The sequence below is a fragment of the Pteropus alecto genome, unplaced genomic scaffold (assembly GCF_000325575.1).
Source record: "Pteropus alecto unplaced genomic scaffold, ASM32557v1 scaffold90, whole genome shotgun sequence".
NCBI classification, from domain to species: domain Eukaryota; kingdom Metazoa; phylum Chordata; class Mammalia; order Chiroptera; family Pteropodidae; genus Pteropus; species Pteropus alecto.
This window is the reverse complement of record NW_006429894.1, coordinates 472937-485116: the sequence shown is the minus strand read 5'-3', so window position 1 is coordinate 485116 and position 12180 is coordinate 472937. Positions and strand designations below refer to the sequence as shown.

At 64.1% G+C, this 12180-nt stretch overlaps 2 protein-coding genes across 2 annotated transcripts in view; one reads left to right on the top strand and one right to left on the bottom strand.

Moving 5' to 3' along the window:
• Positions 1-826: 826 nt before the first annotated feature.
• LOC107195511 lies at positions 827-9629 on the bottom strand. The gene is made up of 6 exons (XM_025044615.1): positions 9579-9629; positions 6915-7114; positions 6327-6429; positions 5610-5753; positions 5168-5275; positions 827-4882 (listed from the first exon to the last, which is right to left on the bottom strand). The coding sequence occupies exons 2-6, from the start codon at positions 6966-6968 to the stop codon at positions 4674-4676; spliced, it is 618 nt and encodes a 205-aa protein (XP_024900383.1). The 5' UTR covers positions 6969-7114; positions 9579-9629; the 3' UTR covers positions 827-4673.
• Positions 9460-12180, top strand: part of IGFN1 (immunoglobulin-like and fibronectin type III domain containing 1) — a 20410-nt gene continuing 17689 nt past the window's right edge. The window contains exons 1-2 of the mRNA XM_025044787.1: positions 9460-10829; positions 11240-11362. Of these exons, the coding sequence (XP_024900555.1) occupies positions 10823-10829; positions 11240-11362 (130 nt within the window). The 5' untranslated portion in view covers positions 9460-10822. The remainder of the gene's footprint in view (positions 10830-11239; positions 11363-12180) is intronic.

Below are 12180 nucleotides of genomic sequence, written 5' to 3'. Positions count from 1 at the left end.
TCAGCAGGGGGAGGAGGTCCAGGCCAGCGCCTGGCACCTGAGGAGCCCCCCGTAGGTGACCTGGCCATCGTTGGGGTCCGCGCGTCCGTAGGCACTGCTCCGTGCCCAAAGTCCAGAAGAAGGAGTGGGCCTCGGGGCCCAACTAGTTCCCACAGCCGCCCCTCCGCCCTGAGGGTCAGCCCGAGGTCACCCCCACGCCGAAGCCACAGGAAGGCCCAACAGCGTCCTCTGCCACCTCTGGCAGAGCTCAAGAGAAAGAAAGATTTGCTACGTCATGAGGAACAATCCTCGATCCATCCTAATTTGTCCTTAAAAGGGGAAACGCACCCACCCGGACGCTGGCGCTTGCCCAGTGGCACATGTGACACTTGTCTTAACTGTGTGATGAAAATACCAACAGGATTGAGAACATGATTTTCTTGGAAGACGGACGAGTGGCCGGACCTGTGAATCAGCAAACGAGCACCAGGTGCCCGGGACGTGTCAAGCCCTGTGCTGAAGGCCGGGACAGCCAGCGCCAGGGCAAAAATGGAAAGACTAAATGCCTGCCCCAGGCGCACGAAGGGCGACGGCAGTGCCCTGGCGCTGACCGCGTGGGGCGGCCGGGGGCGGCGGCCTCTGGGCCCTAGCGGGGTCCGCCCTGGCCCAGGGACCCCTCGCTCCGGCCGTCAGGCCCCGCGCGGCCCACCCTGGGAGGCTCTGTGCAGTCCGCGCCCCTCAGGGGACGTGGCGCCCCCGGCTGAGGACATTTCTGTCCCGGGCCAGCAGCGGTCACCTGAGAAGCATGGAGATTACCCCACCAGGCGACAGGCTTGTTGTACAGACACAGGCACAGCTCAGGTTTCCTCCCATGTAATTGACCCCCAAGGGAAACGTGGCCCACCTCCGGGGCACCCTCCTGCCAGCCGGCCGCCCACCCAGCCGCTGAGCCCGGAAGGGCCTGGGGCAGGGGTCTGGGGGGGCTGTCCCTTCCCCTTCCCTTGAGATGCGGCCGTGAGGGCGTCCGCTCTGCAGACCCAGCCCCCCTGCCTGGGCGCGGCTGGCAGCAAAGGGCTGCGGTAACTGAGCTGGCCCCAGTGGGGGTGTCCTGGCCACTGGGCTCCGGGCGCCGGCTGAGCCCTGAGGTCACCGCTGGTGTCCTTGCCAGCTGCCCTGGTCCTGCTGATCCCGGGAGACATAGCGGCACGGAGAGAGTAATCTGCAGTTTACACATACTTCACACTTACGCCTCAGAGAGCACTTGGAGCTGGCGGGGTTGGTGGCTTTAGAGGCTTTCCGCCCCGGCCTCTTGAGGGACCAGCAGTCCGAGCTGCCACTCACCCTGCAAGCCTCTCCCTGGACCTCAGTTTTCCCACCTGCTTGGCGGGGTACAGTAAACTCCACGTACCTCACTACCTTTTAAGGACAAAAGAGAGACCCCAGATGGTGTTTGGTGTGGAAACGGGGCAGAGGCTCCTGTCCGACAATCACACACCGGCCTCAGGTCTTCGCCCCCCCAGAAATGTGGGTTCGTTCTTTAAAAAGTCCGTCATTGATTAGAAGGAAACCAACCCAACCGCTTGGTCAGGGGGGTGAAAGGCAAGTTGGGGGGACGTGGGAGAGGGCTACCAATCGGGGGTCCTGCCAGGGAGGCGGGCTGGGGTGTGGCCGTCCAGACCGCTGTCCTCTGCTGCTGCTCAGCGTGGGAGGCCCGGCGTTCTGAGCCCAGCCCCTCACGGAACAGATGGGGAACCCAGGCCCAGACAGAGTGGGGACCTGCCCCAGGGCACACAGCTGGTGGCAAGGGGCAGCTCTGGGTTCCTCTGAGGCTCGTGGAGATGAGCTTCTCTGACTGTCCCCAAAGGTTAAGGCGTGAGTCCTCTTTCCTAGTGAAGCCGATGTCTCCTACTGTGTCTCTCAGGCTGGGAGAGGCGGGGCTCAGCCTGGGACAGGGACAGCCACCATCTTTGGGGGACAGGCAGGGCGACGGGAAGGGGGCTGCTTTCCGTTACCCCTGAGGCTTGAAAATCAGCCCCAGGAAGGAAGCGGCAGAATAAGTGTCTCTGAGGTGACGGCGGTGGCAGCCACCTCAGAGACACTTGCTCTTCCCAGCCATCCCCCAGGTGTCCCAAGGTGAGCAAGGTGAGTCACAAGTCCTTTAACAAGGCCCCGCTCCCAGCGTCAGGAGAGACGGGGAGGTCTGGGGGCTCCGCTGGCCTTCGGGATTTAGCCCCCTGGCCATGGTGCTCCCTGCAAATTTTTTCAGCAAGGGTTGGTGGGGTGGGCTGCTGGCCAGGTCAGAGGCTCCAGACGTCAGCCCCCCTGACCTCCTCCATGGCTACCCACAGCGCCCTGAGTCTCGGCGTCCGCAGGTCTCTCACTGGACACCCTGGGCCCTCTTGGGTCCACTCAGGGTCAAGACCAGGACTCCAGTGAACTGGCCGCCTGGGCCTCCGTCGGAGTCCTTTCCTTTGGGGCTGGCTGTCTACGGCCTCACCACAGCCCACGGGCAGCGCCGGGCCTGCGACTGGGCGGCTGGCGTCCGTCTGGAATTCAGGGGTTTGTGCCTTTGATGGGGTAACCTCTGAGGTGTTCTCGGGGAACTGCTGGAATGTGCCTGGCTGGCAGCTCGGTCGGGCCTTAGTTATAAGCAAGATGTGTTTACAGGATATTAAAAATAGATCGCGAGCAAATATGTCATTCACTTTCTCGTCCTGGCCCTTGGCCTCCGATCGCATACCTCCCAGGGGACCTCGGCACCAGGGCGTGGTCTGGTCGAGTCCCCGTGACCCCGGGGTCTCCCCAGCTCGCACTGCAGGTTCTTCTAGGCTCTTCTCACCTCGGCCCTTTGCCGTGCGCGCCCCTGGCAGGAACGCCGACGAAGCCATGAACGGCCTGGGTGGCTCGTGAGACGCCAGAGCACAGAGGTTCCAAATGTCCCCCACACGGGCTGGGGCGCCCGCCTGCAGGCGGTTCGGTGGGGGAGACCCACCTCAAGTCTGACATTGGCCTTGGTGGGCGAGCAGCTTGACCCCGGAGCCTGCAGTCCTGAAGCAGGCGCCCTCTTCCCATCCTGCCCACCATGGAGTCACTCGTAAACGTGTGACGTCCTTGGTCCGCGCAGGTCTCTGCCCCAAGGACCCATCTCCTGGCACAGCGCCCAAGGATGCGTAATTCCTGGGCAGGTCCCAGGATGGGGCGCTGTGGGGACAACCAGAGGGAGCACGTCCTCTCCTTGGGGCACTCGTGGGGACTGTGTCCGAATGTGTGTGGGCGAGAAAAAGGGCGAGACACGGGCCCAGCCTGCCGGAGCGGCAGCAGGTGGACGGGCGGGCGGGGCGGCGAGTCCAGGGGAACTAAGCAGGAAGCTTTCCGGCAGAGAAGGGCCTTCCACAAGCTCGGAACAACGGGCGCTCAGCAGAAAGAAAGGGGTCCAGATTCAGGGCAGAGTAAGCGACCTCAAAAGCAGGCTCAGAGGCAGCAAAGGACCTTCGCCTAGAAGAATGAGGATGACGTCCTCGGAGGTACGCTGGACCGGGACGAAAATGCCGTCAGGAGAATTTCCTCTTTGTCCATCAGACAAGGCAAGCGGGGAAGGACTCATGTCCTTAAGACCGAGCTTCCTGGCACCAGAGGTGAGCGTGCACACGCGTAGCACATGGCTCCGATGGCGCGCATAGCACATGGCCCCGATGGCGCGTGTAGCACATGGCCCTGGCGATGGCGCGCGTAGCACATGGCCCTGGCGATGGCGGTCCCCTCGTCTCCTCTCTCACTTCTCTGACCAAATCTCCCACCTCCCCTCTGCTCGAGCCACTCCCGGCTCAGGCCCCCAGGGGGTAAAACACGGTGCTTCAGGCGGGGTCCGACCGATTCCAGTAACACCGCCAGCCTTTTTAATGAATGAGGAAACTGGTGTGCAATCAGTTTTGGAGCAGGCTGCAGCCACGTGAGGAGGAGATGTGACTACGGTTGCAAATTATAGCTGTAACTATTTGCATAGTCGCAAATCCTGGTGTAGACCCTCCCGCCCCCACCTGCCATTTCTTCTAGAAGATCGTAAATGTCCCCCGGTGTAGACCAGGAAAAAATATCGTTGGCAGCTCAAGTCTCTTCCACCAAGCGCCCCTCGATTTTTATTTCTTCTTAGACTGTGGTCTTGGTCCTTTTAGCCTAAGCTCATTTTCTTTCTTTAAATTCTTGTGCTACCCGCAATGTCAGGGCAATTTTTCAACCCCGTGATGTGTGTAGAGAAAGCTGAGGGTGACCCCGAGGAGGCCTGAGGCCACGTCTGCTTCCAGCCTCCCGCAGAGAGGTGGCTCAGGGCCGGTTCAGGAGGCACCAGGGACGGCCAGCCTTGTGTGGTCAGTGGCATCGTCGCGGGGGCCGGAGAGAGGCCCACCAGGCAGGGGACATCTCCCACTCATGTGGCTCGGCTCACACCAGGCGACGAGAAGAAACGGCGGGAGGGTCTGAAACGGCAGCACGCACGCGAACACAGAGTCGCCGCGTCCAAGGCGCGCACGAGGCTGGACCGAGAGCAGCCCTCGGGTCCGCGGGCTCCCTGCTCCGTGGAGCCACCGCGCTGGCGCCCGTCAGCTGGTTCCTGCTCGAGTTCCTCCAGGAGCACAAGCCAGTCACCAGGCGGCAAAGCCTTTTTCCGCCTCGGGCATTAACGGGCCCAGCCGCTCCTGTCAGTCTCCCAGGGGCCAGCGTCTAACGACCTCGGCTGACAGGTGGCCCCTGGGATGGTCTGTGGTGCAGCCCAGACACTGCCCGGGGCATTTCCCAGAATCAACTGCAGGGAGAGTGGAATGCAGGGGACCTTTAGGGAAAGGGAAGTAGGGACGGGGGAGGCGCACGCTCTGGGTCCTGAGGTCCCTCGTAGATGCTGGCTGGGCATCTGGAAGAGACAGCACCAAAAGGTGTCACTGAGCTCACCGTCCAGATGGGTCTATCACCCATCCTTGTGACGGCTGCCGAGTGTCCCCGGTGGGATTTTCAGGTCCCTTTCTCCTTTTTCGGAGGGGTCTCCCTCCCTCCCTCCCTCCCTCCCTCTCTTTCCTTCTGTGCCTTGTTCTCCAGCAGAAGGCTCCCAGGGGAAGCGGACAGGGCTGCCGTCAAGACGACCTCAGTCTCTCGTTTTACAGGTGGGAGAAACCCAAGCGCGGGGCGTGAAGAGACTCACACCCGGCACGGCCACCGCATCCGTCAGGGCTCCCTCTGTGACCTTCGCCTCTCGCTGCCCGGGCCCCGCTCTGCGAAGTGCAGACAGGACTGTCACCTTCCGGGACGGCTGTGGGAGGAAAAGCGCCCTCTGTGTGGCCCAGCGTGGCGTCTGGCACCAGGTCAGGGCACTTCATTATTTTCCCAGTGAAGGTCATGGCCACCTGGCCGTGCCATCACTCACTGGACCCTGGCCGGCTGCGGCTCGCACCTCCTGGAATGTGGGCTTCGCTGTGGGAAAGGGCTCAGACGTGCGTTTGGAGCCACGTCTGAGAAATGAAATGGGCAGGAACCGAAGGCAGCGAGAACGTGGGAGAGAGCCAGGAAAAGGGCGTTTATCCGAAGTCACACGTCCTCACGGCGTGGCTGCCCCCACTCCCCGTGGAGGCAAGAGCCTCGCGTACCCCCAGACGGAGCCGCCGCTCTGGCTTGTCGTGACTGCTGACCTCGACGGGTATTTCCTTTCTGCTCTGGTGTCTGCGTTTGAGAATATTTGATTACTCGATGGAGTTGTAACAGTTGGCGTCTCAAATCCTGGTGGTTTTTTTCTGAACCAAAACTAAACAAGAGGAGCGGCTTGGACTGCGACGGACTGGACTCCCTGTGTGTCTTTGAGCACCAGCCACTCCGTCTCTGTGCCGAGTTGGGAGGGCGGTGGCTTTGGGGTCTGTGTAACAGCTTGGTGACGATGCGGTCTTGGCTGATGCAAGGAAGGGTCCCTCTGTTCACCCGACACCCCGACCCTCAACGTTCAGGCCCCAGCTTCGAGGCCGTGCTGCCGAGGGGGCTGTGTGAGTCCCGTTCTGAGCCTCCTGTGCCTTCAGTTGGCACATTCTCCAGTGTCATCCCACAGAGACGGGTGGGCACCCTCTCTGTCCCCATCACAGCTACGAAGAGGCCTCCAGATACGCCCTCTTAGAATCAGCACGAGTGGTGGGGAGACCGTGTCACCCCAGTTAGTCAGGGGGACCACCTGCAGATTCTCGGGAAGGGGGGCATTCATTCGAGGAATGAGTGACAAGCACTGTCCTCAACGCGGTAAACAAAACGAATTACTCTGTCACGGGCTTTGCATTTCCAAGTGGGGCGAGCGCCGGCAAACGGGCACAGGGCAGACCCACCTGCTCTCAGTAAGTGCCAGCCGCTTCGCTTTGGATGATCACGGAAGGTTCCGGTCGAGGGACGAGGGGTTGCAAGGCGGAAGGGCACCTCCCTGCAGCACAGCTAGGAAACCATAAATGCGACGATTAAACGACACGGTGGGACCGGGGGCCCCGCAGAGCCCCCACTGCGGGTGCTGGTGCCGGTCCCCATCTCTCCCGGCACAGTGAGCTGGCTCTCCAGCCAGCCACAGCAGCAGCAGACGCCATTTGCTGGTGACCCGACAGCGGAGACGGGGACTCTTGGAGGACTGGGCTGGGCTGCTGTCACGAGGGGGTGACAGGGGCTGTTCCCCACGCCCTCTGAGAGCAAGGGTGGTCTCCCGTCCAGTCCCTAGGGGCAGAGTGTCTCCTCCAGGTCCTCAAGTGGGAGACCCAGCCGCCCTTCCTCCCCGTGGCTGGGTCTCCCAAGGACGCGAGGCGCCCAGCAAGCCCGGGCCTAGCTCCCCGCCCAGCCCGCGGCCCAGGCCCTCCCGTGGCGTCCGGCTTTGGCCCGGTGCCCCACGGCCAGGCCGTCGGGCACGGATGGCGTTTCAGCCTGATCTTTACCATCAGCTGCTGGGAATTTGAGAGGTCGGTGCCAGAGGGAGGACAGCTGGACATGGGGAAGGAGCCACGGCGTCCTTGGAGGGCGTCACGGCAGAGGGGTTGTGTCACGGGCGTCACCCCCAGGGTCCTGTCTCTGCCGGCCAGTGGGAGCGAGCGTTCCCAGGGACAAGTCCTGTCCGCATCTGGGCCGCGATTTCCACCTAAGGTAATGAAGGCAGGGACTGGCTCCCCTACTCCCAAAGGAACACGCAGCAGGAGCTGGCATGGGGGTATGCCACCAGCAGAGGCGGTGTGACAATGTCACCACCGACCCAAACCAGGGCGCTGGGAAGGACCCCTGGAGAACGGGCAGAACGCCCTGTCCCTGGCTCGAGTGGCAGCCTGGAAACGTCCAGAAGGGGCTGGACGGAGGCGTGGGCAATGCCTCAGAGCCACGCCAGCGTCCGGCCCAGGACCGCCACCCGACCGAAGGGTCCCCCTCCGTGCCAGGCACAAGGAACATCACTGTTCCAGGTGACGGAGGCTGTAGGACGGAGGACGGGGTGGGCGGAAACCGCCTGACCCACCCCGGTCCCTTGGGACCCTGAAATCCCCACCTTTCCGCGACGAGAGCCCCCAGGGTGGCCTGCGGGCCGTCTCCAGGCCTCAGGGAAGAAGGCAGATTGCATCCCGCCGCCCTCCAGCGTAGACAAACTTCACAGCCCTGAGGTCGGAGGTCGCGTTCTCTGGTGCCCTCCAAAGCCACCTCGCACTGCGCCCCCCAGCCCCACAGCTCCCGGCTCCCTGTCGCTCCCTCTGGCACGGGGATGGGGGTGGGGGGCAGCCTGGAGCTGGCCGGCTGACATCCATCTGCGCCGCTGGACTGCAGGCCCCACGGGGTGGCCTGCGGCTTCCTCTCCTTCGTGTCCCGGGTCGACATGGGGGTGAGGGAGACACCCGTACGCCCACAAGCGTGCAAAGACACGCACACGCGCACACGCGCCCCCGAGCGTGCGGTCACATGGCTCCCGAGAGCACACGCGGATCTGGCTCCGTACGAATGAGGACGTGTGACTCTCCTTGACCTGCTTTCTCCTGCCCACTGCATATCGCTAGAGTCCTCAGTCACGTCTGGCTCACAGAGCACACGCGGATCTGGCTCCGTACGAATGAGGATGTGTGACTCTCCTTGACCTGCTTTCTCCTGCTTCGCGTGAGTCCTCAGTCACGTCTGGCTCATTGGTGGCAAGAAACCAGTTCTCTGTCCTCAAGGAGAGAACAGGTGTCTCTCCCCAAGCCACAGACCAGGTGGCCTCAGCACCTCGTCTCCCTCTGGGCCTCACCTGCCCTCCACTCTGCTTCAGAAGAGCTGTTATGAGCCGCCCTAGTCCCGGTTCCCAACTCCCCCCGATCCATCCAACCAACTGCCCAGCTGGTCGGGTCGCCCCTTCGACCCCCAGAAAGCTCACCTCATCCTGGGAGGTCTCCTGGCCACGACCTACGGCACAGCCTGAGACGAGGACCCCATGTCTGTCTGGGTCTGTGACTGTCTCTCAAATGTGTGGCCCGTTTGGTGCTGCTTTGGGTTGTGATTCCCACGAGGGCAGTGGCTCTGTGTATCTGTGAGACCTGTGGTGTCCTGGGTCCCAAGGGATCAGCCTAGCTGACAGACTAAGGCTTCGGATGATGACAACACCATCTAAACAAGACTTAACTAAGCCGGTCTGGTTAAGAGCGTGAAGCTCTATGAGACAGGGCAGGGGCCTTGGAGGGCCGATGTCCCGGGACCGTCCGCCTCTGACCTCGGAGGCCCTGCCAGGCGGGGGAGGAGGGAGGCGGGGCCGGTGGGAGGGGCAGAGGGAGCGAAGAGGCTCCGCGACCTACATCTGTCCCAGCCCTGCCTATCTCGGCTCAGTCGCCACAGCCCCTGGAAACTGGGAGGGGAGCCGGCAGGAGGCTGGGGGCCGGCTGTGCGCCCAGGTGAGCGGGCCCTGCACACCTGGCTTCTCACCGGGCAGGGGGAGAGCACAGGTGGAGATGCCTGAGTGCTCTCTGACCTTTGCACCCAAGACGGGGGCGGCGGAGGGCACGATCGGCCGGACGTCCCCTGCAGGGAGGACTTCGGTGACCCTGTCTCAGTGCTTCTGTCCTGGCTCTGATTTTCTCGGCTTTGCTTGGCCTAGAGTGCGAAACCATGGCCAAGCCACAGATCTGACCCGCGGCCTGGAGCGGGGCCGGCTTGACCCCCAGCACGGCCAGCGCAGCCGAGGGGGCCCCGCCTGGCTCTCCCGGCCTGGAGACCGCCCAGCCGAGGGGCCGGAGGCAGCAGGGACCTGGGCCCAGGGGGCGAGCAGCGGTGAGGGCAGGGGTGGAGGCTCGGGTCCAGGGCGGCAGTCTCGCTGTAAAAGGCTGGGGGGCCGGGGGGGGCGGTGCGGCACACAGCTGCTGTTCGGTGCTGAGAACCCCGGCTCCTCTGAAAGGGGGTCACGCGGGCGAGAGTCTCCGCTGCCGCCCGTCTCCTCCTGCTAGAGCTCATCCCTGCCCTTGCCAACCAAGCAGAGCTCTTGCCCGTGTGCCATTGACCTTGCACCGAATCTGGCTTCTTCCTGGAGGAAACGGAGGTCCCGAGGCGGGGATGGCGTAGCAGGGGACCCCTGAGTCCCCGTGGGGTTCTGCCCTCCTCACCCTTCACAGCCGGGACCTGCAGGCGGGAGGTGGAGGAGAGGGCTGACTTAGTGTCCCTTCTTCACGGGTGACAAACAGCCACATACTGACAGAGCCGGGAGTGACTCAGAGAGCAGTGTAGAACTTCGCCGGGTGGGGTCGGGGGCGGGTGCCAGACGCCGTCCTGGGGTGTGGGTGGGACAGAGGCCCCTCGCCGGCCAGCTTGGCGGCCGCTGTCCCTCGGCCCTCCCGCGTGACGCCCTGCCGCTGGGCCCCGTGACATTCCAGCGCCCTGGGGGGCCGCGGCCGGGCTGTGGCGGGGACGTTGTGGGGCCAGAAGTGCCGGCGGTGGGCGGTGAAACGGGAGATGCCGAGTGGGAGGAATGTGCCCTGTCATGTGTCCATTCTGAGGACCGGGCTCTTTGGGAGGAAACGGAGTCTCCGAAACGAAATGCCATGGCCACAGGCCAACCACGGCGGGGCGGGGGACTGCAGAACCCCCTCCCCTCCAGTTCAGGGCTCTCGCCCCAGCCCGGGGCCAGGCCGCCCCTCTGCTGGGGGTCACGCCCCTGGGCCGCAGTGGACCATGTGACGGAGGGCGTGAGGGCCGCGGTGGGCGTCGGAACAGGCTGGGGGGCTCCCGTGTACCTGCCGTATAACTCGCCGGTCCCAGAGGGGCAGGCGAATTCATGGGGACCCCACCGTCTTGGGCCGACGAAAGCTGATGAGCAGCCAGCTGGGAGTTCTCCCTGCAGACCCGGTGGTTCGGAGGGTCCAGTCTGGCTGGGAGGGAGACGCTGCTGGCCCCTCCGGAAAGCCTGTTTGTCCCCAGGAAACTGAGTCTGAAGTCGAGGGGGCCAGGCTGTTGGAGCTAGAACCCCGCACGCAGGAGCTTGATTCCTGCGTCTCGCCCTTTGCACGGTCTTTGGCCTCGGGGCCCAGCAGGAGGCCAGGCCACCCGCAGGCTGCAGGCTCAGCCCCAGCTTCCTTCACCCGGGAAAGGCAGCCTACCCCTCCACGTCTCGGGACGTGTGTTGTGCTGGGGCCAGGGAGCTGCAGGAGGCCAGTCAGTGTGGTTAGCTGGGGTTGGACAAGCTCTGGGGGCAGAGCGACTCCACCAGGCCCCACCCGGGACACTGGCCTGGGCGCTCACTGAGGCTGTGGGAGCGGACACGGGGGAGACCAGCCCACCTCCCAGAAGCAATTCCATCCTCTATTCTCAGGAGACCAGTCGCCGACCTCGGAAGCCCTAGAGAAGGCAGGCCATGGCAGGTGAGAGGCTGACCGACCACCTCGGCCCTCGCTGGGTGGGGGCGGGGAGGGCGGGGCTCGGGGACCTGGAGCTCACCTGTCTCTGCTTCCTCCAGCTTCCGGTGGGTTTTGATTGGTTTTCCAGAATGAAGGGTGCAAAGCCCCCTGGGGAGGAAGGCTTTCCCAGTCCCCCTGCTCCTGCTCTTCCCCAGGGCCCCCCTCCAGGGTCTCCCCAGGGTGCCCCGCCCGCTCCCCAGGGCTCCATCCCCCCTGGAGGCCTCGCCCAGGCCCCACCCAGGCCCCAGAAGTGCAGCTCAGAGGCAGGAGAGCGAGCAGGGGCCCTTGCTCCCTGGTCAGTGGGTCGGGGCTCCACGGTCGGGGGCGCCCGTGAAGGAGGAGCCAGGGCCCATCTTCCTTCCGCCCCCTCCCAGGGAAGACCCCCAAGAAGTCCTCCTCGTATGGGGTGAAGATCCAGCAGCTGGTGGAGGAGATTCCAGAAGGGTGCAGCACACCTGACTTTGAGCAGAAGCCCGTCACCTTGGCGCTGCAGGAGGGTGAGGCCCGGGCGGGGGGCTGCCGAGAGGGGCGCCCGCTCCCCGCCTGCGGCACGCGGCTGGGGGGCTGGTGTTCTTCCTGACCCACCTCCCCGTCACACCTGGGAGCAGTGACAGGGACAGAGGACGCCGGATTGGGGGCCAGGGACGCTGTGGCATTTCTGGTACCTCCCTCTCCCTGCCTCCAAGGAGCTGCTGCAGGGGGCACGGCTCAAACCGCGTGAGTTAGGTTCAAACCGGGTGAGTAAGGCACCTGGGAGCAGTGACAGGGACAGAGGACGCCGGATTGGGGGCCAGGGACGCTGTGGCATTTCTGGTACCTCCCTCTCCCTGCCTCCAAGGAGCTGCTGCAGGGGGCACGGCTCAAATCGAGTGAGTTAGGTTCAAACCGCGTGAGTGAGGCTCAAACCGCGTGAGTTAGGTTCAAACCGCGTGAGTGAGGCTCAAACCGGGTGAGTGGGGGCCCTCCCGGCCGTTGCGTCCGGCGGAGTCGGGGTCCTCCCGGCTGTTGCGTCCGGTGCCCATGCACCCCCAGCACCCACAGGCTGCGCTCAGGAAGGCCCGTCTGGAAGGCTCCGTGAGGCGGTGCCCGGGGGGGCAGTGGGGGCGCAGGCTGTGGGCGGGGGGTATGAATCAGTGTGCTTTCTCAGCACAGGCCCCTGCAGTAAGTTTCAGGTACGGCCTTCTGGAAGGAAACCGTGACACATTGTCTAAATCTGACTCCGGGTCCACACAACGAGGCCGTGGGAAACTTCAGGGGGAGGGCCCCGGGGTGCTGGTCAGCTCTCCGCTGGCCGGTCCTCCAGGGCGGCAGCTCC